Consider the following 27,389-nt stretch of genomic DNA (forward strand, 5'->3'; position numbering starts at 1 on the left):
CTGAAATACAAACTGCTATGGTTTCCTATGATGCATTATACTAGTTTATAAAAAATAAGAATGATACCTACATGATGTACTCCTCTGCTGCTCTGTCCTTCACTACCTTCATGTGAGGGTTAAGTCACAAATGAATTTATTGAAAGAGGTTTTCTAACTAAACCAAGGTCAAGTACGTAAAATGTTATAATACTCTTTTTTATGTATTGATTAGATTTCTTACAGAGTATATGTTTTTATTTGGCAGAGTAAATATTTCAAGGATCTGTTAGTTCAATGATGAAGGTGTCTCACATATGTTTTTGTGTGGGAGACACAGAGAATTGTTTCTTTTTCTCCTTTGTGACGTCCACCTGCATACATATACGTGCCTTTTAAGGGTATTTTCCCGAAGTGGCTAGACATAGAAATGAATGGCTGAGTTCATACATGGAATTATGGCAGCCGTCTCACAGTAGATCCATAAGTGCTTTTGTCAGAGAATTCAGTTAAGGAGATTAGCAAATCTGGAGAGGAATTAATCTCCCATCTGTTATCGGCTGCAAGGTATCCAATTGTGAGCAAAAGGAACTGTGTGTACTCTGCAGAGGTGGCATAACTTGGGGTGTGCCAGTATCTACAGCATTGGTCTTCATGATTTTTCTGTTGATTTCACTTGATTTGGAATCTGCCTGATATTCACAGTAACATTTGCTAGAGGACTTCCTTAAAAAATATACAATACTCATTAGATTGTTACTGTACCCATTTTTTAAATGTTCTGTCACGTTGCTTCCTTAGTCAGCAATATTTTAATTTCTAAAGGTAATGCTTTGGCATTTGAATAGAAGACACATGTTTCACAAATGCTAAGAAGCCATGGATTGCATAAAGCACATAGCAGATAGGGGTAAAATTATACTTCAGGTTCTTTAGATGTTAATGGAGGCTACTGTTTCAGCACCTCTGGAAACCAGGCCACTTGCATACTGATGATAGCTGAAAGCTGTGACTAGGCACGGCAAACGGAGAAGAATATACGTCAAGCATGACTGGAGAACATCCTTGTGTTTCTGCCAACACCCTGCTGACACCTGCTACTGGCACTGTAGGGATCTGGCTTTATGGATTGTAAATCTTAAAAAATGAAACAGCATGTAGAGTGTTCAATGTACTGGGTAATGGCAAAAAGAACTTGAGGAGAAAGGGAGGGTCAGCAGAGTGATTTGGTGGAGTCAGACCAGACATCCATTTATTAATATCTACATTAGAATTCACAGCTGTATGTTTTTGTAAATCTATGTTTTCACAATTCATTCAATGGTCAGTCAGAATACAGTTATTTTTGTAGTCTTGACAGACCTTACTTGTTGCATCATAAACTCATTTGCTAACAAGCATGTTGAAATATGCTCCTGTTCTTTAAGTTTCTCTTTAATTGGGTAGCAAAATGTAATAAAGAGAGGTGAAATGTTCAGCTGATCAGGAGACACCATAGCTTTAGGTTTGGTAAGTACTGATGGTTCTTTCGTGACCTTCCTCTGAATGTGCTGCTCTATCCCACCTCACCTCTTAGCACAGTGTCAGCTGGAAAACTCAGACCAGCCGGGTTCATCTATGTCCTCTTTAAAGCCACGAGGTCCAAGTGCTTTCATGTTTCAGACTGTGTTAGTTCTGTCTCAAATCAAATACCTTGTAAACGAGGCTCATCTCAGAGAAGGAAGTCCATGTGTGCCAAAGCCCTAAGAAACTGCTCACCTGGCATATTTATTTATAGAGCACTAATCATCATGGTGCCCAGCACTGTCCCCATCCATATTTGCAACACAATGGTGGGCTGATGTGCTCTTGGTTTCAGGGAGGTTTCTCCTCCAGCCTTTCCCTGCTGACCCAGGAGAACCATAGCTCAGGTAATTCTGCAAGGCTTGAAGTGAGTGGCTCTAGCAGTGCTACAGAGCTGGATTGACTTTGGGAGTTTTTACTTGTGTCTCATGCAGCGCTAGCACTCACTAAACCTACAAAGAAAGGACACTTAGAAAGAGACATCTATTGGAAGAAAAGAGTTGAAGTTAAAATGTGAAATTCTGTACATTTATCCTTTACTCTGTTGTTTAGCAGCATAAAACATAAGAAGGGCCAAGTTTTTAAAAATTGGGAAGATTATGTCTCTTCCTTGTAGATAAGTAAATATTTTGAGAATGTGCAAGGTCTTGGCTTGTTCTCCAAGTGATGTGTTCCTAAAGCTACCATGTAGAAAGACTGTGAAGGCTGTGTGGTGATCTCTGTGCTGTAGTTAAGACAAATGGCAGTTTTCTGCTTGTTCTTTCTTCAGGTTTGCTTCATTTGCCCTGGCGCAGTTGTCACTACTTAAACTTATCATTTTTGACCCTGAGACTAAGCAATAGAACTGTATTGTGAACTCCTCAATGGCATTAAAGTCACTGAAAGGAGAGTCAAATACAAGTGGCAACCTTTGCCTCTTAGCAAGATTTGGAGGACAACTCTAGACATGGGCAGCTTTCCCCCAAGAAGGGGGATGTCCAGGGATGCCAGAAGCAATCTGTTTATCCCACAAATACGAGATTTGTTGATCCCATTTAAATGAAAAATTGGTATGTTTTTATATTCAACCCAATAAAATATTTTCTTTAACTGAAGCAGAAGTGCTTCTTCTATCAGCTCCAGTGCCAGCCTCACATGTGCCTGAAGAAAGAAAAACTCTCTGCTGTTTGTGTTTTCATGTGTGTGACACACCTGTGAATTTCCACCTGCAGGTCACACTCTCATTTCAAACTGAAGTGCCAAGCACGTCTCTGTGAGATGTGGACAGCATTTTGTACAGAAGAAGTGTGTGAAGGCAGCACAGACCCAGACCGGTCCTTTGTTTTGGGCTGGCCCACCACAAACTGTGTGGCAAACTTCAGGTAAGAATTGAGATAGATTTTATTTAACAAATTATGTAAATGTTTCTAGGCTGACAGGTCATGAGACTATCACAGATTCATTTCAGCACCAGTGAATGTGGGGAGCAGGAATGTGCTGATTCTCAAACCAATTCCTTCTACTGCTCTGAGCAAGCTGCCGTCTATACCTCATCTTTCATCTCACTGTTTTAAAAACTGAGAAAATACATGATTTAGCAAAGCACTTTTTTGTGCTGCAAACTTGCTTAGTGAAAATTACCTTTTTTTGGTATAACTTGGCAAATACCTTGACTAATTAGTGAGATGAACTACAAATATTAAACAGCCAAGCTAAAGAAAGGATCAAAGACACTCTTGTGTGACAATTTTAAACAGAAGACCATGTATTAGAAGTAGCAGAAAACTTACAGTGAAATAATGACCTTTGTCGTGTTTCTCTCTTGATTTCATTGTGCCAGAGAAAATGTCAAAATTCCTCTTAAAGCAGAATCTCTGAATTTTAATATCAAGAAAAAAATTTTGGCTGTCTTTGCAGCATTGACTGTAAGACGCATAAGGGCTGTAGAGGTAATTTCAGTGATTAGGATAATTTTAGTCTCAGCAGGAGGGCTCTTTCGTCGCTTTGGATGAGGGAGGGCACCATCCCCCTGAAATCCCAGCTGCTTTCCCTGAGTCTTAGGAATCACATTTTCTTCTTTATCAACACAGAGCAAAAGCTGGAGTATCTGGCTTAATTTCTATGTCCCATTGTCCATACCTAAGGACAATGTTGTCTACAAATTGCACTCTCCTGAGCTGGTTGTGCTGTTTGGTTTTTACACATAATAATCTTGAAACAGAGATGAAATTTTCTGTTGGTTTTCAGTTGAAATCTTGCCAGAATTTCAGGAGCTTTGCTCTAAAGACAGTGTGTGATCCTTTATAGATAACTGAAAGTAGCTGAATATGAAAGCAATAGCTTCAGTCAAAAACAGCTAGAGATTTACAGAAGTGAAATTATTTGATGTCTGGAGGTAAACAGAAAACTCTTAAGGGCCATGTGTAAGTGCATAGATGTCTGTCCAGCAGAACTGAAACAACCAAATCAGAATCATTTTTTTAACATTGTAAAGTGCATATAAACAGCATCATTGAGTAGGTTTGTAGTTCCCTAAATGCCTGCTGTGTAAATCTGAAAAACTTGATTTGCAAAAGCAGCAGTGGGAATAGCAGTTACATCTGGGCTAGGAATTAAATCAAGAAAGTTGAAGCAAAATTAGGTTAGATTCCTTGAACTGTCATATTATTAGCTATATTTTACTGGACTGCTTTTTATCCTTCCAAGTATACACATGAGACAAAGAGAAATGAGATAAGCCTCGAAATGTCCAAAGTTAAACCCTACTAAGTACAGTGAGCTTTTATATACTTTGTGATGTGCTGATAAAACAAGTAATAAATAGGAATTAGAGTGGAAAGAAATCTGTGTACCTGAGGAAATACCTTTAAACTTTTGAATTAAGCTTTTTTTTTAAAGTGCCCTCCTCCTCTATTTGGATATTACTTTCAGAGTTCAACACATTTCCTACGAAATTCACTGGTGAAACTTTACCTTCTGTGGCAAAAATGGTAACTGGGGCTTTTGATCTCCCTGGCAGGCTTTTCAGCTGACTTTGCAGGGAAGCAGACTTTTCATTCAAATCTGAATAAACCTTTTCATTTTTGTAGGTATTTATGAAATTGCAATCAAGAGAAAGTCCATTCCATTGTGGTTTGTAGAAGGACTGTTTTGGTTTTAGAATGATGGCTGATTTGTCCTGTTTTTCCTTTAATTCTTTCAGGTCTGCAGAACAAAAGGAAACATGGCTGTCTGTTTTGCAAAGGTACTTTATTATATGGTCTTTAAAGACACTGGGAAGAGTCCTGGTCTAGACCAGTGATTCCCAGGCTGTGGTGCTTATGCCATCATGATAGATAAGCTCTTTCAAATATTAAGAAAAAAAAAAAATCTCGTGTCTTCTCCCTCAGAAGATGTTGTGTGCTTTATGCAACAATCCCTGTGCAGGTAGGGAATTGCTTCTCTGTGCTCAGCAGAAAACTGGAGCAATTCCTATCACACATTGTTCCTTCCCAACGCAGCGGCAGGAGCCTCTGCCACCATGGCTCAAGGTGAGCCTGGAGCTCTTTCCATGGTGGTGGCATTCAGGCAAGCCCAGCTCAGAAACCCCTGCTCTAACCTGTCCACTGCTCAAGGCTGGCTGTATTTTATTCTGAAAAAACATGCCCAGTGCTGGAGGGTTCTGTTTTCTGGTTGCCCAGTTCTTCTGGTTGAGGCTTGTGTCTTTACCTGCTTCTTCAGAGTACCTGGGTTGTTTAAGTCATCCTTGCTGGAATGATTTCCAGTTCACTGTTCTCCTGTTCAGTGCTTTGAACTGATCTGTACTGATGGAACTGATTCCAGTAGGAGTCTGTAGTGCAGACTCAGGCATCACAATGATGGGTAGTTTTAGATTGATTTTTTTTCCATTTCTTTCTTTGCTGCTTACTCTGATTTCTGCAATGAACTTCAGTGCAAGAGGGCATTCCTGGAGGCCACAGTCAGCCTCCCTTCCAGACACTGCTGGATGCTTTCTTGTCCTCAGAGATCTTTCTACGGCAGTACATCTGCAAACCATCTCCTTCTTACCAAGTTCCTGCTTGATTGCTGTATAAATCTATGTCTTGCTATTTATGTGTGCAATATTAAAAATTTACTTGTTTTGTACTTGTTTTGTCAGTCGGATAAGAGAAGAGAAGGAAAAAGACAATCCTAAAAGCATTCGCCTGACGATAATTGCGAAGGACGTGGGGACTTGTGCATACGTAAGTGTTCTTGAGTTAAACAGAGCTCCAAATCCACATCACCTAGGAGTGCTAGTCACCTGCAAATCCTTTGGATAGTGAGAGGTTTCCTTTGGTTTGCAATCTCCTTTAAGGATTCAGCCAGTCTTGGCATAGACAGCCCTGAAATGTTTGTTCCCTGTCTTTAATACACAATTTCTGTTTTAAGGGCAGTGTGCTTGGCAGTAAATACTGGTTCTGGTACATGAGCTAAAGACTGTACAGTGTGAAGTCCCAAGGAACACCTCTAGTAGAATTTATGCATAAGCGTGTCCAGAAATGTCGGTACAATATTAGCTTTTGTTTTTTTCTTATAATTCTTATGTAACCCCTCAGCTACCTTCATTAAATTCTGCAAAGTTGCAGTGGTTTTATTGTTTATAGTAATCTTAAGTCAGTAAAGTGGTGTATAAGAACACCCTGAAATTGCCTTAAGCATGTTAATCATCAAATAATTGACTTTGGTGAATTTATAGGCAAAGACTAGATGGTAAAGGAAGGTCACCCATAGTGTGGTTTGTACCTTTTTGACTATATAATTTTTAACCTATTTAAGCTAAATTCTTGTATGTAGCCAGTTCCACAGAAATACCCTAGCATTCAGTGATAATCAATCCCTTCTTCCTCTGCTTTTTGTCATTTCTTTCTAACTGTGCTTGTGACACCTGACATTTCAAGCTCAGAATCCTAAGGAGCATGGGCAAGGGCATAAGAAATTTTCACAGAAGTTAGATTTCACTGTAAGTCTTTACCCAATAATGACTCTCCACTTGGAATTCTATATTTGCATCAATGTAAGCATAAAGGATTCTGCCTTTTTCTTTTTTTTTTTTCCCAGAAAATCATTATTAAGGTAAACAATGACAGAATTGCCAGGCTGCTAAGACCAAAGTTAATAAGCAATACTAATAATTGTGACAGTTCAAATGCAGGACTGCAGATCAAGGTCTGCTCAGGTGTAAAAGCCTATAAATCATACATGCACTCAGGTGTTGCAGTCTTGTGCCAGGGTTTGTTGGGGCTTTCTGCAGTGTCTTTTCTCCTTAGCTATAATTAGCTCTTGTGCCATATATGGTCCCTTGATACTGACAGTCCTGGGAACAACACTCTGTAGTCTAGATATTATCAGTAATAAAACAGTAGAGGAACAGATGGAAATTTTGTGATGCACATAGTTCTTATGGTGCTGTGGTTCCTGTGCTACAGCAGCTGGAGACACCCAAGAATTATTTCATTTTTGGACAGTAGGGAAGGCTGAACACAAGGCACAAACTATATTCTAGCCAAGAGCAAAACTTATGCAAATGTGCTGACCTACTCCTGAGAGCCAGATGTCATTGCTTCAGGCAAATGTTAAATTTTTTATGGTATGAGCGTTCAGATCTGTCCTGAAGCAAGATACACAGTACTCTCACTACTTTCCTTTCATTGCCATGGCAGCTTGTTACTGCCAGGGTCTTACACAAAGGTACAGCTCAGATCTTTTTTAAATGCAAACTGTCAGGAGTTTGTTTCACCTGAACATCTTATGGCCAGCATAAAACTGATGTGCTACAGGGTCAGGGTATTGCAGACTCTCTTGGGACTGGCAGTAAACATCTACATCCCAGCTCTGCTGCCTTCTGTTCTTTAAGGTGGGCCTGGGTGGTTTGTTGCAGTGGGCTTGCCTTGGTTCTGCAAAGGCTTTAGTCTGGCCATGAACCAGCTGCAATCCACCCGCTGTGTAGTCCTGGTGGCAGAGCCAAGCCAGCCTCTAGCAGGGCTCTGTGACCTGTGCTTGGTGTGTGGGGTTGGCTGGGAAGCCAGGCCAGCGTGGGTGTGGTGCTGCAAGCACTGGAGCAGCCCATGGAGAGAGCACTGCCCAGCAGGACAGGAGCACTGGTGCCAGGCAGCAGGTGCTGAAATCTCCCTCTGGAAAGACAGCTGTGGAAAGTGGCACTTTGGCTGACACAGAGCTTGGCACTTTGTGCTGATCCCTGTAGCTGGTTAGAAGGTGGGGTCTCTGCTGCTCTGTGCTTTTCCAAACTGCCTATCAGCAGATTCTGGAGGATGCTGGAAAGGTCTTGTTTTAACTGGATGGAACATTACCAAGAGGAAGTGCTTCTGGTACTAAGCCAAATCTAGCTTTAAGAAATCTATACAGAATGTGGGAGAGGCTATGGAGATGAACAGCCTGCATACAATACTTTCTAACCACAGAGAGCTTCAGTTGAAAAGGACAGAAATTAACAATTGATATTTCACTGAAAAAAAACTACCTGAAATGTTTCATTTTTCAAAGGAAACTTCCATGCTTTTAAATTAATCAAACCATTATGTTTCCCTTATGCACTGTCTAAAAGTGCAGTTAGTGGTTCTGACTTCTTGCATATTTTAATGTGGAAGTCGTGTCCCAGTAATTATAATACTCTCTTCTGATTGAGCTGTTGGGGAAGCAGGAAGCAAATATGGAAAGTATGTGACAAAGCAGAGGAATCAAACCTTGGTCTCAGACAGCTGGACCTCTATCTATGTAGTATAATTTATTTATCAAGTAAAATTTTAACAGGATATTCTCATTTTTTCTAACAATGAATTATGCAGAGCTACTGCACTTCAGATACTCTTTGCAAATCTAAACTTTTAATGCCACTTTCCCCTTCTCTTTTTTTCTGTTCACAGTCAAAAACCCTAAATGTAACCAATGTTGATACAGCAAATGATGTAATTCTGATGGCCTTGCAGCAGCTGGGAATTAATGTAAGTCCTTGCACAAGTTTTAATGAGTTTTTCTTTGTAGTTACTTTTAACAATGAGATCTTCCCTTCCACTTTTTCAAAGTTTGAGGATATAAACATTAATTAAACCCTTTAACATAGTTGTCCAGAGCTGTTGAAATGCAGAAGTGCCTTGTTAACATATAGGCCTCCAGAGATTATCAAGTGCCTTAAAAGTTTTGAGTTAGCCTCTCATCCCTGTAAGGGATCAGTCATGTTTCAAGTTGCTTTTAAATCTCTTTTGCTGCTGCCTAATAGGAGATATCTTGACACAAGAAGTGAGAGTTTGATAGAACTCCTTTTGCATGCTTCAGTGTGAGCAAGAAGCCTACTGGTCTGCCTGTTAGCTGGTTTCAAAGTGTGCAGACATGCAGGATCAGCTGTGTCCCCAGACTGCACTGCTCTCAAGTGTCCAGTCAGGTACTCCAAATATCCATGGGCCTTTGGAGTCGTGTGATGCACAGATGTAACGGAGTGACTGCGTGGAATCTGAATGCGCCCAATTTAAACAGTGTCCTGAAACTGTTCTGGAAAAAGGCTTTACAGAACTTATGATGCTGCAGGGTAGTGTACCAGATAGATGCAGTGATCCCTGCTGGATCATGTCCTGCCTCAGCTGGCTTCCTTTGCCCTAAACCAGACTAGGTGGTGCCTCAGGTGTGGTAGAGGGTCAGTGCCAGGGACAAGAATTCTGGCCTCTCACTGTTTCACAGCATGGCTCCAACCAGTTCCAGTGATCATATAGAAGCTCCTGGTGACAGCTTTCTAGCTGCTCTATCAGCTTGCTGTTTGGGTAACAGGATTTTTAAAAATGTTTTACTCCTGATGCATATGTTGATCTCATTGCATGGAGTCTGACAAGTCTTTCCTTACCACAGCCCTGATTGTGAAGAGTCAAATATGATGAGCAAAATGTCACTGTTATGCTTCCCTGGGGCTTCTGGAGACTCACAGCAAAAGTTGGAGTAACCTCAGAATTTGCCTTCCCCAGCATCCATTATCCCTAATTTACACAGGCTTTTAATGCAGGAGTCTTTTCTGCTAGCCTGGCATTTCCCAGGCCCAGCAATTTGTGTCTACCCATCTTGTTATGGCTCAGACATCTCATTTACACCAGGGCTGGGGCCCTGGCTCAGGATCCAGTAGTCCATTTAATTAAGGAATCTCTGGAGTCGATAGAGGGATTGCAAGGTGAAAAGGATAAAGGTGAATTAAAATTAGGATTTGAATTGCAGATTGTCTCCCCTGCCCTGCACCAAAAATCAGGAGACTAAGTGCTATTACAGCTGCAAGTCTTTGTTGTGATGTGCTTCATTTTTACCCATTTTACGGGTGTCATTTGTGCTTCCTCACTTTGTGTACAGAAAAACCAGGAAAATGGTAGTATTTAAAGAGAATACTTTGAGATTAGCAGGACAAGGAGCCGGTTGGGTTTCAGCATTGTGTTCTTTCTATGTATCACAATCAACCTTTTCATCCTCTTTACGTTTTTAGTTCAAGTAGAAGAAGAATGAATTCATATGAAAGATGTGAAATCTTGCCTGCAGAATTATTTGCCCAGCTAATATACTACATTTTTTTACTGCTTCTTTATAGCAGAAAGCCTTTTTCTTCATTAGAGGCGTATCATAAGATTAGCAATAAAATCAAACAAGCTAAATAAATTAAGCTGTAGCCTGCATATCAATCAAACACCCAGCCCCCTGGTAGGATTGTTCTGGCTGTAAGGAAGCTCTGCCTCACGTGCTGTATCAAGGTTTTTTATTTCTGTCCACAGAGAACCACTTGAAAGGAGCTCCATGACTTTTCAATGGCACTTATAAAAACTGCATTTCACATAATGTGTGATTAATGGGGCTATTACTTTGGCTGAGTTCACCCTGGTTTAACACATCAGGGTTTTTTCCTCTGTGGTTTCTCTGGTAAAACGACAGCTAGCTCGTGCAGAATGGCATTGATCATCTGTTCCAAATTATCAAGTGAGGCAGAAGGAAGGGCCTTGGGTTTCTCAGCTTTGGAAGTACACTTGCTGACTTTTCTGGGACAGTCACATTTATCCTGACAAATGGCCTCATAAAGCCATAAAAGACAGCATTTGCAGTCAGAGATGAGCAGTCTGCCTCCTGGAACCACGCTTAACTGGCCCTTCCCTTCCCTTCCCTGCCCTGCTTCCCCTTCACAGCAACGAACCCTTTCATATATGTCTGTGAAAGGAAAAGCAAATACCCTTTCTTGTGCTCTTCAGCTGTATTTATTTGCTCCTGGCTGCTTGCCCCAAGGCATCAGAGATGTCTCCAAAGCCTATTTATTTTCCTTCTGCCCCCTGCTAGCTGACTTAACAGCAGTGCTAATATGGGCCAGAAAGCTCTGTCAGTCAGAGAGCAAACTGCAAAGGCTTTGTTGGGTGTATCAGCATTACATCAGGTGCATGCAGCAAGTAGGAAGAGTCTCAAAAGCCTTAGGAACACTGGGTGAAGGTCCAGAAAATGCAGAGTAGTAGGCAAGTCTGTTTAAAAGGAGGTAGGAATTAACTTTGGATCTAAATAAATGCTGTCATGAGGTATTTATCACTTTTTATAGCCAGAAAACTTTTAGATTTTGAACTGTCCTGATTTAGTAGTGTCACCAAAAAGGGATTTAAGGTAAAACAGATAACTTTTAATGCAGTGTATTTATCCACCTTTTCTTTCGTACATTTATGCTAAAGGCAATATTTAGAGTTCACTTTAATTAGATTTGATTTAAATGAGAGGTTTTCACAGCTTTTCCCAAAAAGATCACATTCCCCAGTCTTTTGAAAACTGTCTCTTTTGATGTAAATTTATCCTCTCTGCTGTACACTTTAAAAGAGGGCTCACTAGTCTTAAAACACCATCCAGCAGTCCCAAGCCCTTCCACACAAAAGGGCTGCACAGAAAGGCTGCCAGCAGCCCTGCAACAAGATTTTGGGGCATCATTGAGTGCCAGGAGCCTGGGGCTGCCATCCTTGCCTTGGGCTCAGGTCTCAGATGCTCCTGCCCTGTGCCCCAGTGTCAGTCACAGGATGCTGTTGGCCCACCAGCCTGAGCTCCTCCTGCTCAGAGATGTAGGAAAGCTGTGGAGAGGGTGGAGCAGAGCAGTGAAGTAGGCTCTGACATCCATCCCCCTGCTGCCAAGAGGCACTCTAGTCTGAGGGAAAGAATTGGAGGCAAGTCTCCCCCTTTTTCTTCAGAAATGATGGGCTCCACAACCTCTCATTGCTCAGAGCTGAACCCAGGTCACATAAACCACATTGCACATGACAGACACACTGCAGGAATTTTGCTGTTGGCAGACTTGGGCACTGCAAAAGTAAAGGGGATTACTTTGACCCTGCTGGCAAGGTGCAGATTATCCTTATATTGTGAGAAACTTTATGTGAGAACCTGTCCTTAATGGCTGACAAACTAATTCTTAATTTTGGTTTTAAAGGGCTCTGAAAAAGACTACAAGCTATGGGTGATTTCAGGAAGAGAACATGCTCCTTACCCTCTTATTGGTAAGTTGTTGACATTGTGTTTTTTTTCAAGATTCACTCAGTTCCTACTGCTGTAGGAAGCAAGAAATAGAGAGAAGACTGAAGTTCAGTTTTCTCTTTTGTTTTGTTTTTCCTGTTTTTTCTCTTAACTTCCCTATCACATGAGTTTGCCTATCTGGGGAGTTAGGGAAACAGTGATCCTTTATTTTGAAGAGCAGTTGTCTGCTTGTGTCACTAAGAGGTTGAAGAAGTTCATTTATTTCTGCCCCAGTTTTGCTGCATGAGCCCCAGAGTTTCTGCAGAGTTGGCCTCTCCAGTCACCTCCTCTTCTGGAGGTTGTCCAGCTTTCCCATATTTCTTCCTGCCCCTCCATAGCATTGTCCCCTCCCCAGCAAAACTCAGCAGAATTTTGAGAAATGATCTTTCCTTCCACAACTCAAGTTAACTGATTCAGTCCTTTCCAATCCTGTATTTCTCATTCTGCCTGACAGCTCCCCTCTGATTAGGAGCAAATTAGTGCTTATTAACTTTCTAAAATGCTTTTCAAAACATTTCAGGACCAGGAGTCAACACAAATCTCAGAAGTTATTGGATGGAGTGATTTGATTTTGGCCCATGATTCACTGAGAACAAATCCCTTTCCATTAGTAAGAACATTTCCCTGTAGAAGCCCAGCATTACTTGTGCTGCATGAGTTTGCAGATGATTAGAACAAGAAAAACTTGTGGATTTTCTGGTTTTTTCTCCTGGAAATCTAATCCCAGAAAATCTTAGCATTCCTTCTCAAAGTAACCTTAGCTACAAATGCTTCACTGGAGTCAGACAACATTAATATTTATAAAATGTCTAACTTGTGCACCTTATAGAGAGTGCAAACTGTTTTGCCTTTGAAACATACCAGACTTTGTGTTTGTGACCATTACTGTGTATCTTATTCAGATCAAATCACATCCATGGCTTTAAACATAGAACCAGAGAATTCAGAAATGGGAAAGGCCTTTCTAATTGACTGACTCTCACTGCAAATTCAAGTTGCAGTCCTTGGAAAAGAAGAATCTGATGTGAAAGGGATGCTGTTCTTGATACTTATGCAAAGGTTTATTAGATAAGGCAAACTTTTATTGCAGGTGCACGTCAGAAGCAGAGTTTGACTGTGCCGTAGCTTCATACTATAATCTCAAATAACACCTCTTCCATTCTCTGAGTGTTCAAGTCTAACTGCAAGCTAACTAAAACATCTTAGCACTGCATCCACATTTCATACATTTAATCCACCAGGTCTTTAGACAAGTTGGAAAAGCATCTTTCCGGTGGCATTTGTGGAAGCTCCTCCAGAAATGAATTGCCTCTGTGTAGTCCCCAAAGATGCTGGTTAAAGCCAAGCATAGCTCATTTGCATCAGCCCTGTGATTAACATTTCCTTCCTGTTTCAGCCTCAGACAGGAACCATAATTGTGTCTCATTTGACTGAGCTGATGGCTGTTGGACTTAACATGCTAAGGGAGGGAAGATCACTTCCACACTGGGATTTTTGGTTTTGCACGCTCAGCAGAAATTTTACATGTCCGATCCCAAAATCTCATTTCTCTCCTGAACGATGTGAGCAAGCAGTACCTAAACTTTCAGTGCCACCATAAAAGCAGTAGAAAGAGTAAACACTGAATTCAGAAATAGTCACTTTTATTTTTTTCTGAGGGGCTTCTATGTGATACAGCTTTAATAGACCTGATTTTACTTTTACATCTGTTTAACTACACCAAACACGGTAACTCCCTACCTGCCAGTATATGATTTACGCCCGTGCAAATATGGAGAAAAGCAACAATTCTTAGATTACTGAGAAAGTGCTATGGGCCAGCAAGCAAAATCTGCTTTTCCTCCAGGGCAGATGGAGTTTTGCAAGTCTCCAGTCAATCCAACAGAGATTATTTCGATTTCTCTTTGAACAGGCCACGAGTATCCCTTTGGAATTACAATGAGCCACATTCGGGACGCTATGCCCCACGGATCAAAGCACTGTGCCTGCCCCAGGCAGCTCCAGGGCCCTTTCCTGACGGAGCAGCTGCCCCAGGAGCTGCAGTGCCAGTTTGTGCTGAAGCCCAGCCAGGTGGCCGTGTGCCAGCAGCTGAACGGTACGTTGTCCCCTCACCCCAGATCTGTCCCCACGCACAGCCTGGCCACCTGGCTCTGCTGCAGAAGGCACATGTGCCGGGCTGGGGGCGCAGGGGAAGCACAGAGGAGCGTGCAGGTGTATCTTCCAGCTGCTCAGGGGCGGGAGGGTTGCACTGTAGCTCTCACTGATCTGAGTGTGGGGTTTGCACTGTAGCTCTCACTGATCTGAGTGTGCTGTTGTATATGTGTCATCGTTGGAAGTTACATTTTGACAAGCTGCCTGTCAAGTGATTGTTCTAAAGAGTCAGCAAAAGAAAGACAGAATCTCTCCCCTGCAATTTTTGTGAGTCTTGTTAGCTGAGCTTCTCTCTGCAGCCCTTGCTGTGCTCCGTAACCAGGCAGGGTGGTTTCACAGTTCAAGAGTCAAGGCTTTGGCACAGAATTCCCATGCAACATTTGGCAGCATCCTTCATCTCATAAGGTACTTAGGACTACACTCTGCCTCGCTGGGACCCTCAAGTGGCAAAGTGAAGGCAGGTACTTGGGCACCTAGATGAGGTGAGCAAATAGAACTTTATTTCAGTGCTCTTTGAGTAAAATAAAGGAGGTAATATTTTCTTCTGCCTTTGGCCTTGGTGCTGCAAAAACAGGAGCACCTGCTCTCTGTTTTGCACTCTGTTGTCAATGACACAATGATTGCGCTCTGCTCATCATAAAAAGGAGATAGTGACAGGATTGAGAAATTAGACTTCGGGCAAGGATACATCCCATGGTGTGTTTTTGTTGTTCTTAATACACTAGCATTCTCAGCTCAATTAGGAACTCTGCCCTACTTCACCATTAATAACCATATCATAGAAAAAATAACATCCACACTGTTATCTTGGGCACTCCCCAATACTTAAAATCTTCCACAATATATGAATATTAATAGAATCCATTTGTAATGGTTTTAGAAATTAAATACAGTGAAGCTATACCAGAGTCCATTACAAATTATTCTGGAAATTGATTATATTTTATATAAATTAATTTCCTTTCCACATGCATTCATCCACCCCCCTCCCAGTAATTTGTATCATATATTACTTCATGGCATATTTTAAGAATGAGGCAATCTAGCAAAGGGGTGTAATTAGGTTTACAGGCCCTGCTTTGGCAGCTGATGTTGACTGGCAAAAGAAAATAGAAATGCAAATCAGGCCTGTAGAGTTCTAATGCAGATGTGTTATCATCAGTGCTGTGCAAGCTGCAGGAATGGAGTGAGCCTGGCTTAGGGCAGCAGAAGCCTGGGGCAGCCTGCAGGTCATGCACAGGGGCTGTGCATGGGAGAAAGAGGCTTTTAGTCCATTCACCTGTCCTTCTTTCATCAGACAAGACCTGTTGAAGTGATGTAGAAGTGTAACTGCTTGCAAAGCAGGTTAGCTCACATACAGCACAGATCCTTGTGCTTTTCCTGACTGTTTTGGGTTTGGAAAATGGCAAAAATTACCTGCATGCAAGCCAAGGCTATGGTCTGGCTTTTGACTTCAAATCAGCAAGCCAAAATCTGTGTTGAGTACCCACTGGGCACACTGCCACATACAGGGTGAATATCCAGAGAAAATTCAGTATCTGTACTGCCACACTCCACTGCCACATGCTGTGCTGTCCTCCCTGCCATCGCTTCCCTGCAGTGGGACACCACTGTGCAGGACATGCTGTCCCTGCTGGAGGCAGCAAGGAGCAGCTGCCAGCTCCACCAGTGTGCACCACGGTGGGACAGCAGTGCAGGTGCTGACAGGCAGGTGTGACTGACAGCTGGCCCTCATGTCATGGAAGTGGCTGTGTGGACACCAAATGTGGTGGTGTAATTGCATCCACTCTCCTGGCAGGATGGTTAAAACAGTACAGGAGAGTTTTCTACGTGGAAGAAATGGGGTGTTTCTGTTGCCTCTGCTGTGGCCTTTCAGCATGTAACAGGAATGGTCACCTACCAGTTAAACATAGCCATTAAATTATGCTGGTGAGCACATTGTTAAACAGAGCTGAAGATTTATTTAGAAGATTCTGATTAGTTTCAAGGAGAGGAAATGCCATTTCCATGGCTAGGACATTAACTATGACTTGACATTTCCTTCATGTAAAATATGAGCAAGAAGAGGTGGCTGCTGTGAGCTCTGACCAAAATTTTCCAACAAACTGGTATTACATTTTTCTGATTCTGGCTTAGGATAATCCCCCAGAGCGAGGCCATGAGGTCTTTGTGTGGAAGTACTTCTGCAGAGCAATAATTGGCATCTGTCTTGGCTGAGAGGAGTCTGGCCTTCTCCTGGTATTATAACTTTGCACAGGTTCAAGGAAAGAAACTGAGCACCCACCCCTTCTCATCTCCTCTTCGCCTTAAGACTTGTGAACACCCTTAAAAAGAGGGTATGAAAAGGATGAGTTCTCCTGTTTTTCAGGGAATGTTAGTTTTTAAGGGACAGGGCATTTCATTGCCGCACATCAGTTGTTGGTTTCTGCCCTGGTGTGCTGAAGAACTGGCTAGGATTTCCTTCCTGTCCCAGGAGAGAGCTGCAGTTCATTGCAATGACCCCTTCTTCACATTCTCAGTATGAGACATGGCTGTTAAGGGGGAAACAATCAGTAAGAGACTGAGAAGAGTTCCTAATTTTAAGACTTTTTATTTCTTAACTTCTGCTATTCCTTGTTCTTCAAAATATCATCTTAATTTTTGCTTCCACTGAGACCTACAGGGTTTACAGAAAAAAACACCAGTATGTGTTTGCTGTTGTGTCACTAGAACTCTGGCACACCTTAGTTTGTAAAGCAAACTTTATTCAGGTGTCAATATCTAGCTCATCTGCAGGAAAAAAATATCATTTTGAAAGTTACAGGTCAGTTATGGTCTCCCAAAACATGATGTGTCAAGTAAAGCCTTAGACACTGCCAGACTTACATTTCTTGAAGCTTTGGACTACTTAAAATGTATGTCCTCATTATTTTTTATGAAAAGCATTTTTCTTCAGGCTTTCACATTCATATGTTCACATTTTGAGTTAAACTGTAACTTTTCATCCTGTAAGCATCTAATGAAAAGACTTCCACCCATTCCCAAAGGGAGCATGATCTGGAATGCAATGACCTATAATGAAAATCACTCTTTGAGCTAAAAACCAAATTCTAATAAAGTATAGGAGAGAATAAAGTATTGGAGAGGAAAATCTGGTATTGTACCACAATCCTTAATGCTGCAAGACTTGGTTCTGGCCTCCACAACAGCAGAAAGTAAAATGTTTGGGAGAACCAGCTAATTAAAATGTGTGTGGGGTAGGCAAGCAACTAAATCAATGCTGATTTGCTTTGAAAGCATCTCAGAAAGGAAAATTTTATCATAATAAGTTTTTCCCAGTTAGCACTTCTGTCATAAACAGTTTGCACTCCTTTTCCCTTTAGCAGTAATCCATGCTGTTAAGAAAACTTCACAGTGGCTGATGCTGAGAAAGGTCATATAAAAACCCCCTTTTTGTGTCCCAATACCAGTATTTCCTTCTCTCCACCCTCCAAATGAGAGTTTCAGTCAGTATGCCTGTGTCGATATCTGATGAGATGTTACAATGGGGACAAGCAGAGCCCATCAGTGTGCTGGCAGCATGCTGCAATGCCATCTGGAAGGCAGTGATTAAAGGGCAGGCACCATCCCTGGGCCACAGTCAGCAAGTGCTTGGAGTGAGGACGCTGATGATGCTCCTGCATTGTGGAGAAGAGAGCAAAGGCAGTGGTTTTTCCTGGTCTGAAGATGCCCCATCCCGTTAGTTGATTCTCTGGTGGTATTTGTGGGGAGAGTCTCCCACATTGTCAGGAGAGCCCGGATGGCCCTGAACAGCATGCTGAGGTGAGGGCAGTGGATTTCCCCCTGTGGGTGGAAAATGAGTTGTTTAGCAGAGTGCAGCTGTGTGAAGTCAGCAGGCTGAGGTTTGCCGTCCTGCACTTGGTGGAGAGTGCTGACATTCCTCCAGGAGTGCGGGGCAGATCCTGGTGATCCCCTTCAGGGCATGGGCGAATGAGTGAGACCACACATTCTACACACACACACACACACACACACACAGAGGTATGCACGTGGTGGATTAGGCTTAGCTGGATGCAAGGAGTTGGTTGAGTTCATGACATTTTTTCCTTTGAAACCATAGCAACCACCAAAACCCAAATACTGGAACTAGAATTGAAATGCATTTCTCATAATAAACACCTTTCTCTTTCCCCAGACTTAAGCCAAAAGTCATTTAAAAGGAAAAGATCTATCATAAATTGGGCTTTTTGGCGTGGCCCAGGCACTCACTTGGACAATGCACCCCTCTCCTCAACATCTGCTGTTCCTGGGAAGCTCTTTGGCCTCTTACTAACAACCATCTGTGAGGATGACAACCTGCCCAAACCCCTCTTGGTGAGTCCCAGGCTCAGGGTTGGGTCTTAGAGTGGTGGAATTTCTGTGTGTAGTAAATGAGGATATGTTTGTAAATGGGACATTGAAATTACCCAAGCAAAGAAACCAGGAAGGTTTCCCTAGGGAAACCTCATTTGTGATTCCCAGCAAAAACTTTGGGTTTTTATACATACTGTGGTCAGGCCCAGTTAACAACAGCTTGAGAAATGCATGTGATCAGTCTGCTGCTCTGGGCTATTTCTCCTTTACAGCCCATGCTAGAAGGCTGGTTCCCTAATCCTCGCTCACACAGTGTAAATAAATGCCACATTCATACATACTTTTTAAACCACTTCCAAGATCTCTGTAAAATCCCCACATCCATAAATGTCTCATCCACTGTCCCATATAGGCAGCCCACACATGCATAAAAATGCCACCTGCCCATAACTAGGCAATTCCAGAGCCTTTCTTAAAGTCATTCCAGGGCAGGCAAGCATCCTGAGTCCTCATTTTTGGTCTGACAGCACCACTGCAAAAAATAGGTGGCAATGTGGACACTACAGTAGAATCTTTTCATGCTGTCTTGAGGGAGCTCTGGTGCTGTGGGTGTTCTCAAAACCAGCCTAGGAGCATGAAAAAGGTTGTCCTAGAGCCCATTCCTAGGCATAATTAAGGCATGTATGTGGCATTTTTGGTCATGAGAAGGTCCTGTTGTCAGTACAGCAAATGAAGTATTTACACAGCGGGAATGAGCCCTGCAGGATTGGGCCCTTCATCCTAACAGCCTGACTTCTGGCTGGAAGAAATTGCCAGAACATCACTGAAATCAGTGGGGTCACACCAGTTTACAAGAGGAGGTGTTCTGTCTCCTGAGCTGGTGCTTGATGTGCTGCTTTATCACTGCCTGAAGAGTGAATCATACCAGGGTATTTAATAGTGTTTTCTTTAGAAGGAGAAGTGTGCCTTTTCATTATTTAGGTTAGTTAAATAAGCCCTCCAGACTCTGTGTGGCTATGATCACCTCATCTCTCCTTCTCTCTGTTTAAGAGATAAGCCAATGCTGTATTTCAGAAATTTCTCCAACACATAAATAATAGTAAATTTTTATTTGAAAAAAATCCCCAAAGTTACTAAGCATAGAATCACAGCTGGGTAGACTTCGTGCTTTGAATTTTAAACATTGTGTTTATACCACAAAATAGAACTTCTGAATTCATGCAGCATCTCTGGTGAATAGAATACTGGGGAAATGAATGGGATTTACTTGCAAGAAAAAAAATAGCAATAATGAATGCTGCAGGCATGCTGGATAACTGCTTCAGAGCTTGCAGCTTGCTTTCACAGCTGAAGGACTGACTCTCTTTTAGCCATTGCCATACTGAATTGTCTTGCACCATAGCTTCATTCATACAATTTCATCTGGGTTTGTTAGTTTAATAGGGGCTTCCCATTTTTATCTTGTGAATATTTTGTTCAAAATGTATTTTGAAAGGGTTTGTTCGTGTGCTAACACCCTGTGCTGTGGGACTCAGCCTGTTTTGATGGGAGAGTTCTAAATTCCTGGAAAGAGGATGAAAATGCTGACATGAGTCCTGCTGCCCTGAAGGTGTTCCTCCAAAGCATCTGCACTTCCATTAATTCTGGATCTTGGACTTCTGCAAGAGTGAGAAAGAAACATGAAAGAATAAAATCAAAAGTAATAACTTCCATTAGACTTAATTGCTCTGCTGTGTAGCAGGAACACCTGCCTTATAGCCCAGACTAGGAAAGACCCCAAACTCCATTCCTTATCCATTGCTGTTCACTAATTCAGTTTAATGATGATGGACCAGTGTCCCAGGACCCCCGCTCCGTGTCCCTTTTCTTGCCATCATTTTTGATAACTTGGTCCTAGGGAGCTGTGTGCGTACAGATAGTACCAGAGACTGTCTGCACATGTTTCCCTTTCAAAGAGACAACCATGACAGATTCTATATTGCATGGAGCAGTCCTGCAAGAGTTCACCTGCATGTCTGGGAGATGGCCCTCAGGAGACTGCAGAGAACTAAGCATCTGGCAAATATCCTGAACATGTCATCTTAGGAGAAGCTTCTGCATTTCTTTTTCTCCTTGTTTTCCTCTTATTATTTAACAGAAAATATCAGTCCCTCCTGTTATTTTAAAAGCTAGGCAGGAATCTGCTTTTCCCTTCTCTGTAATAAGCTGTGTACTTGTTTAATCCTATGCAGCCTCACTGGCTTCAGGGGAGCCCCAAGCTGAGCTTTATCCCCCTTGGAGTGACCTCCCAAACAGGAGCACCTTGCCTCACAGTTGGTTCTGCTGACAGCCCTGAGCTGCTTGCAGAGTCTGATACTGTTCACAAGCAGCAAAGGGGTAAAAACCTGACTCTGATCTGCTGGAGAAGTACAGATATATATTAACAAACAAAGCCCTTTCTAGTTTAGATAAAAATCTCTTTTTTTTCAGATATCAACAGTGGAAGAGAATTCTGTCTGTGGTTGGTGATAATATTAACTACAATGATGAGCAGTGAGGGTCTCATACCTTTCTGCAAAGCAGTGTCTGGCTGAGGCCACTGTCAAATGCAAGCTTTGAATTAGATAGACCACTCTCCTTTTCCCATACCACAGCATTTATGTGTTTAAATGATTTGGCTGAAACTTGCACAGGTCCTGAAAGGTCATGAAGGAAATTAGTGCTCAGCAGTGGCAGCACAGTATTTCTGAGGGGATGTTTTCCAAAATGAGAGCCCCAAATCACAGCTTTGCTGTGCAGTTTGGCATGGTTTGGAGGGCGAGCCTTGACTTGTGTTTGATTTCCGATATTTTTTAGGACTAAAAGGTTTTCAGCTGTGGCAAAAATGGCAAAACTACATTTTTGTGGTGCTGGACAATAAAACATATTTATGGGAAATCCTCTTTGCCTTTTTAATTTTTTTAGGACATGCTTTCCCTCCTTTACCAAGAGGGGCCTTCCACCAAGGGTATTTTCAGGCGCTCTGGAAGTGCAAAAACGTTCAAAGAGCTAAAGGAGAAGCTTGATTCAGGCACTGAAGTGGACCTGGCCCGTGAATCCATATTTGTGACGGCATCTTTGTTTAAGGTATGTGAAGAATGCTCCTGTCTCTCTTTTTGGGTGAGAACAGCACAGATCCCGTGCTCAGCCAGGGAGGGCTTTTCTCCAGGCCCAAAGAGGAATGAATTAACAAGAATGGGTGGCACATTAACCTTGTGAGGATCTCCACAGGAGGCTACCACTGAATTAGGATAAGGAAGAGGAGTAGCCAGCTTGTTTTGCTGACAGCTTTCCTGAGGTTGTGCTACAGCCTGGTCTTATTACTCTCTGCATATGAAATACTAAAAGGCATGTTTCCAGACCAGTCTCCTTCCACATCAGTACTACTTTACACTGCAGATCCTAGTGAGTTTATAGTGTTGCCATAAATATTTGGATTCTTTTTTCCATGCATTATACATTCTTGTATAATTGGTCAAAACCAATGTTCCTTGTGCAAAAAAAAGAATCATAGTTTCCCCTACCCCTGGCTATTTTGGGAAGCTAAGATTTTTCCGTCTTCCTAAACTGCAAAAATTTCCATGTTCATGGTTTGAAATGTTAGGAAAGAGGAATAGCAGCACTATCAATGATTAGTTTAAGTACTCCATTGATTAGGGGAAGGAAGGTAGTGATGCCTTGGAGTGCTTATTGTCTGGAGGTATTTGAACTTGTCAGCTGAGGAGAAGAAACAGGGACTACAGATGAAGTGAAGTGATAAGTAAAAACAGACATTATGCAACATCAAAATAACTGGTCTCACGGCAGATTTTTTAGTTCAGCAATATCAGATGAAGCATTCAAATACCTCTATTTTGACAGGAAAAGGTAGAGAAAGGCTGGGAAATAATCACTTTAAGCATAATCTAAAGTACCTCTATCTCAGATGATTTTCTTCTGGTTTTGGTGATTGTGTGTAACTATATACTTGCCAGGATTGCTCTCCTATTGATACATCCTCTTGAATCTGTGTATCTTATTCCTACTCCCTCCCATGCCCCAGAACAGCTGCTCACGTGTTTTGTTCTTCTTTTCTCTTGATAAGGATTTTCTTCGCAACATTCCAGGCAGTATTTTATCATCCCAGCTCTGTGATAAGTGGGTCTCTGTGCTGGATCAAGGAAATAATGAAGAGAAGATAAAAAGCATCCAAAGGTAGTTATTTATATTCTCTACATTCTTTTCATATAAATGTATACACCAGAATGCAGAATCACAAATATTCAACCTGCAATTTATTTTTTTTTAACAAGAACATCTCTTTGACACCCTCCCTGGTTTAATTAGTGGACCATATTACCCTGTTTCTGCATTTCCATTATTTTGACTTCTGTATATCTATGGAAAGTGGTCACTAATGTGAAGAATTCTGTTCTTATATGTTTTCAGGTTACTAGAGCATCTCCCCAGAGCTAATGTTGTTCTCTTGCGTTACATCTTTGGAGTGCTGCATGGGATAGAAATGCGATCTGAAGAGAACCAGATGAATGCCTTTAACCTAGCTGTCTGCATTGCACCTAGCCTGCTCTGGCCTCCTGTATCCTCCACTCCTGATATAGAAAGTGAATTTATTAAAAAGGTGAGAAACACTTTGGTGTAGCAGAAAACCTAACCAACCTTCATCCCATTCAACCAGGCTGTTGGTTGCAAACATAAGAACACTCAGTACCTCTTCAAATCAGGACTCTTATCAGGGCTCCAGCAGCATTCATCAATACCTTATCATAACCTTCCTGGAAGAAGGGGACAGAGGTCATAAAAGCAATGGCCAGTGTGTCAGCAAAATGCTTCTCTCTTCAAGAAGATCTCTGGTTGTGGTGACCTCTGAACAGGACAGAGTAGAATGGAAAAGATGTTTACAAGGAAGTGTACCAGGACAGTTTATTGGGTGCAGGAGACCCAAGAGAGTAGTTCCTGGCTGCCTTCATGGATGACAGTTTGTTCCTGTTCCTCATGTATGGTGAGCTTGTCCCGAGTTGAGTAATAGAAGATCTGATATCTCTCTCTCCTATTGCTATGTTGCAGATTTCTAGTCTGGTACAGTTCCTCATTGAGAATTGCTGCAGGATTTTTGGAGATGAAATTACCTCCCTCTTTGGAGAAATACTGATGACATGCAAGAGGGAGAACAGCTCAGGTAATGCAGATTGATGTTTTGATCCCATTAAGACAGATAAACTCAGCTAGTCAAAAGATTGGTATATTCTATGGAAGAATGCTGTTCCTTCTTCATGGGGTGTTCCCAGATACTGCTGTTCCCTTTCCATTCAATTCCCCAAAGAAATGGTCATAATCACTGATTTAACTTACCATAGACCTGGATCATATCACAAAACGCTTTCACAAAGGCTCTTGCTCCTATACCAGTCATCTGAACCACTACGGTTAAAAAAGGAGGGAGGGGAAACAAAGAAAATAAAAAAAAGAAAAAATTTAGTGAAGGTTTCCTCTCAAATCTAGAATTTTTGCATCAGCCTGTGTCTTCCCAAAATATCAGGAGGTCAGTGATCAAGAATGGTCATATTACAGCTGTCACACTGTTACGTTAGGGTTGAAAGTGTCTGTTCACTATCAAAAGAGAGAGATCTCCAGAGTTTCAATGGGACATCCAGATTTTGTGCTAGCACAGAAAAATCATGGAACTGGTGTCTGAAAGTGTTTGACAGACTAGTTGACAGAGTTTTCCAGATTATCATTAATGCTTTTTTTCTCTCCAACCCTCTGATTTTGACTGGAGTTTTGTGTCTCTCCTAAAGTATTTCTAAAGCAGCATTTTTGTAAAATAAATTTTGTCACAGGCAGCCTGTACTGAAAGTGGTAATGACACTTGTGTCAGCATGTCTGACTGACTCAGTGTGCCTGTTTCAAACTCCTAATGCTCTGCCTCCAGAGAGCTTGGGTGAAATTTGGCCTGCCTCCTCCCCAGGAGTGTAAAGCACATGGGATCTGCTGTGCTGGGATGTGCTGGCAGTGAGAGCTCAGACCCATGACAGGTCACAGCAACTGAATGAGCTTTCAGGCAGGCACTGAGGCATGGTGACTGCCCGTGCATGAACTGTGTCTGCTGCAAATGTGAGATAAGACAGCTTAGCCTAACCCAGAGCAAAAGAAATTTAATGTAATTCCAATTATTGCAGGTGCAGGATAGGGTCCAGGTGTGCACTGCTCAGTGCTAATGAGGTGGCTGTTTAAGCTGAGCCTAAAACTTCACAGTGTTGCTCTTAAAAATATTGTATTTTCTGGAAGAAGTGGAGGTAAGAAGTATACCCTGTTCTCTTCATTTGTCTAAAATAAGGATAGAAGGATGAAATGTTGCTTTCAATATCCAATAATGAAAATAAAAAATAAATAAATTACCAATTACCATATATGTATGTATGTATATATGTATGTAAATTATTGTTTACATCTGGATTAGCTACTATCCACTTAAAAAAAACCAAAGCAAAGCAAAATCACAACAAAAATTCCCTAACCCTTATTTGTGCCATTATCCTGTATTTCTTGACTGAACAGTAGCTTAGTACTCACTTTAGCTTCTCCAGTTCAATATTAAGACAGTAATTTTTTTATTAAATTCTTAGTACTTTTGCTTGAAGAATCTTTAAAGGGCAAATGCTCCTGAAAGTAAAGGATACTTGCCAGAAAAAAAAAAAAACAGTAAAAAGAAGCTGCTTGTCAAGAGGGCGGTTCCGTCACTGATGTGTTAACACTCGGTTTGTCCTTGCAGATGTTGCTTCTCTCCATCAGAACGATTCTTCCTATGACAGCCTGGAAAATGAGGCGAATGATGAAGCTGACTCTTCCTCCAGTGACTGGATTAAAACCCGTGATCAGGATTACAGAAGCAGGGAGTCTGTCTTCACTCTGAGCGACGGCGATTCGGAGCAGACGGAGGTGGACGAAATCCAAAGCCAAACCAAACTGAAGCAGTTGGAAATTTCTGACGACGCGCACCCGAACTTTTCCTTGCAAGAAAACTCAAACAAGTCTCCCTACTCCAGCGGTTTCCCCTCAGCAGCTACCTCGGGTGCTCCCAAGACTGTGAGGAGGCAGCGGCGCTCCTCGGAGCCCGCGGTCGGCCTGCAGAGCTGCGGTTCCGGCCGCGCCGACGCCGGCCGCGGGAAGGCCGCGCGCAAAGCCAGCTGTGACGCGGTCCTGCCTCACCACGAGGAAGAGTGTCTGTGCCAGCGCCGGTCGCTGCAGGTGGAAAGGCAAAAGCTTGGCAATCAGAGCTTGCTGGTAGGGATTGACGTCGGTAGAAGTGACAACACAAACAAAAACGTTGAAAGGAAAGACCTGTCTCATTGTCTCCTGCCTCCAACGCCAGAGGGATTAAATACTTGCTCAGGATTTAGCTCTTTTAGCCAGTCTTCTTCTGGGACATCTCCGTCTGTGTCGTCAATTTGCTCCCTGGACAGTGCTTTCTCCCAGTTTTCAGACCAGGCTCTGTTTACCTTCAGTGAAACCTCCTCCCCTTTTGATAGCGCTTTCCAGTTGCTAAAGAAACACGAGGACGCTGCTGCTGCTGTGGCTGATGACTGTTTTCTTCCAGCCACCACAGTGCCACCATCTCCACAACCTACTGACACTGGGGCTGGGAGGGGCTCGGTGGGGCCCAGCGGCAGGTCAGCACCCCTGAAACCTACTGATGGAGCTGATGGTTGTTTGATTAAGCCTGACCTTCAGCCATTGCCTCTGAAAGGCACTGGGAGAGACGGACTTCATGTTCAAAGGGGAGGTTTAGAAAAGCATTACAGCAATCCAAAGTTTGAAGAGACTGACCAAAGCTTTTTGCAGAGGAACCTTAATGCTTAAAATAAACACCATAAAGAAAAATGCCTTTGGTGTTGATGTGTGTTCATTTTAAGTTTAACATCCAGATTGTTCAAATTTAATTGAGCAGTCCCCGGACTCACAGGTTTTCTTTTTTTAGGAAACTGAGTAATGTTCCAATATGAACCTTTGCAGGAACGTTGCAGGAATAATAAAAATTGCTGAAAAACAAGCAAACAGAAATCTCCTGAAAATCTGGAAGGGACCCAGGAGGTAACTAAGGCCAGTGTCCTGTTCCCTGACCCTGCGAGGGCAGCGGGCTGCCTGCTGGGCCTCTGTCCTTGAGCCCTCGAGTGTTGAGCCTTGCAGATGTGAGTCCCAGTCCTTTGTGCTTTTGATGTAGCGTGCAAAGTCAGCATAGCTTCCATAACTCTGTGGTATTATACTACTGTTCTGAAACTGATAAATATGACCTTCATTGTCCTCCAAGGAGTAAGTGTGTTGTTTTCTGTATGTTTATACAGTATGTTCAATAGGTGTAGTTATTTCTTTCACGCTGCAAAAGAAAGAAAAAAGTAAGCCCAAAAATATGTAAAGGGAAATGCTGAATCTTGTAACTAACACCTTGCAACTGTATGTTTCATTTATTGTGCTTTGTTGGCTGTTCTGTTCATGTTTAAGTTGTGAATAGTTTCTTAACATTGCTGTAAATGGCATTATGTATTATTGCAAGCAGAACACATGTAATTTTATTATGCAACATCTAAAACGTAAAACCACAGAATGGATTGGGTTGGAAAGGACCTTAAAGATATCCAGTTCCAACCTCCTACCATAGAGACAGGGATACCTCCCACTAGACCAGGTGCAGAGCCTCATCCAACCCAGCTTTGAATACTTCCAGGGATGGGGTATCCATAACTTCTTGGGGCAACCTGTTCTAGTGCTTCACCACTCTCTGAGTAGAATTTCTTCCTAATCTAATCCTGCTCTCTTTTAGTTTAAAACCTTGCCCCTTGTCC

The 27,389-nt window shown here is 42.2% G+C and overlaps 1 protein-coding gene across 1 annotated transcript in view; it reads left to right on the forward strand.

The window, feature by feature from the left end:
* The window catches only part of ARHGAP20 (Rho GTPase activating protein 20), a gene marked incomplete at both ends in the record, with an annotated part of 56,266 nt that extends 29,857 nt beyond the window's left edge, over positions 1 to 26,409 (forward strand). The window contains 12 exons of the mRNA XM_084226920.1: positions 2,754 to 2,903; positions 4,724 to 4,765; positions 5,660 to 5,744; positions 8,424 to 8,501; positions 11,969 to 12,035; positions 13,964 to 14,146; positions 18,377 to 18,555; positions 21,478 to 21,639; positions 22,637 to 22,746; positions 22,981 to 23,170; positions 23,617 to 23,728; positions 25,322 to 26,409. Coding sequence (XP_084083046.1) covers positions 2,754 to 2,903; positions 4,724 to 4,765; positions 5,660 to 5,744; positions 8,424 to 8,501; positions 11,969 to 12,035; positions 13,964 to 14,146; positions 18,377 to 18,555; positions 21,478 to 21,639; positions 22,637 to 22,746; positions 22,981 to 23,170; positions 23,617 to 23,728; positions 25,322 to 26,409 — 2,446 coding nt within the window. The remainder of the gene's footprint in view (positions 1 to 2,753; positions 2,904 to 4,723; positions 4,766 to 5,659; positions 5,745 to 8,423; positions 8,502 to 11,968; positions 12,036 to 13,963; positions 14,147 to 18,376; positions 18,556 to 21,477; positions 21,640 to 22,636; positions 22,747 to 22,980; positions 23,171 to 23,616; positions 23,729 to 25,321) is intronic.
* Between the last annotated feature and the right edge of the window lie 980 nt (positions 26,410 to 27,389).

Source organism: Fringilla coelebs (assembly GCF_963513975.1).
Source record: "Fringilla coelebs genome assembly, chromosome: 2".
Lineage (NCBI taxonomy): Eukaryota > Metazoa > Chordata > Aves > Passeriformes > Fringillidae > Fringilla > Fringilla coelebs.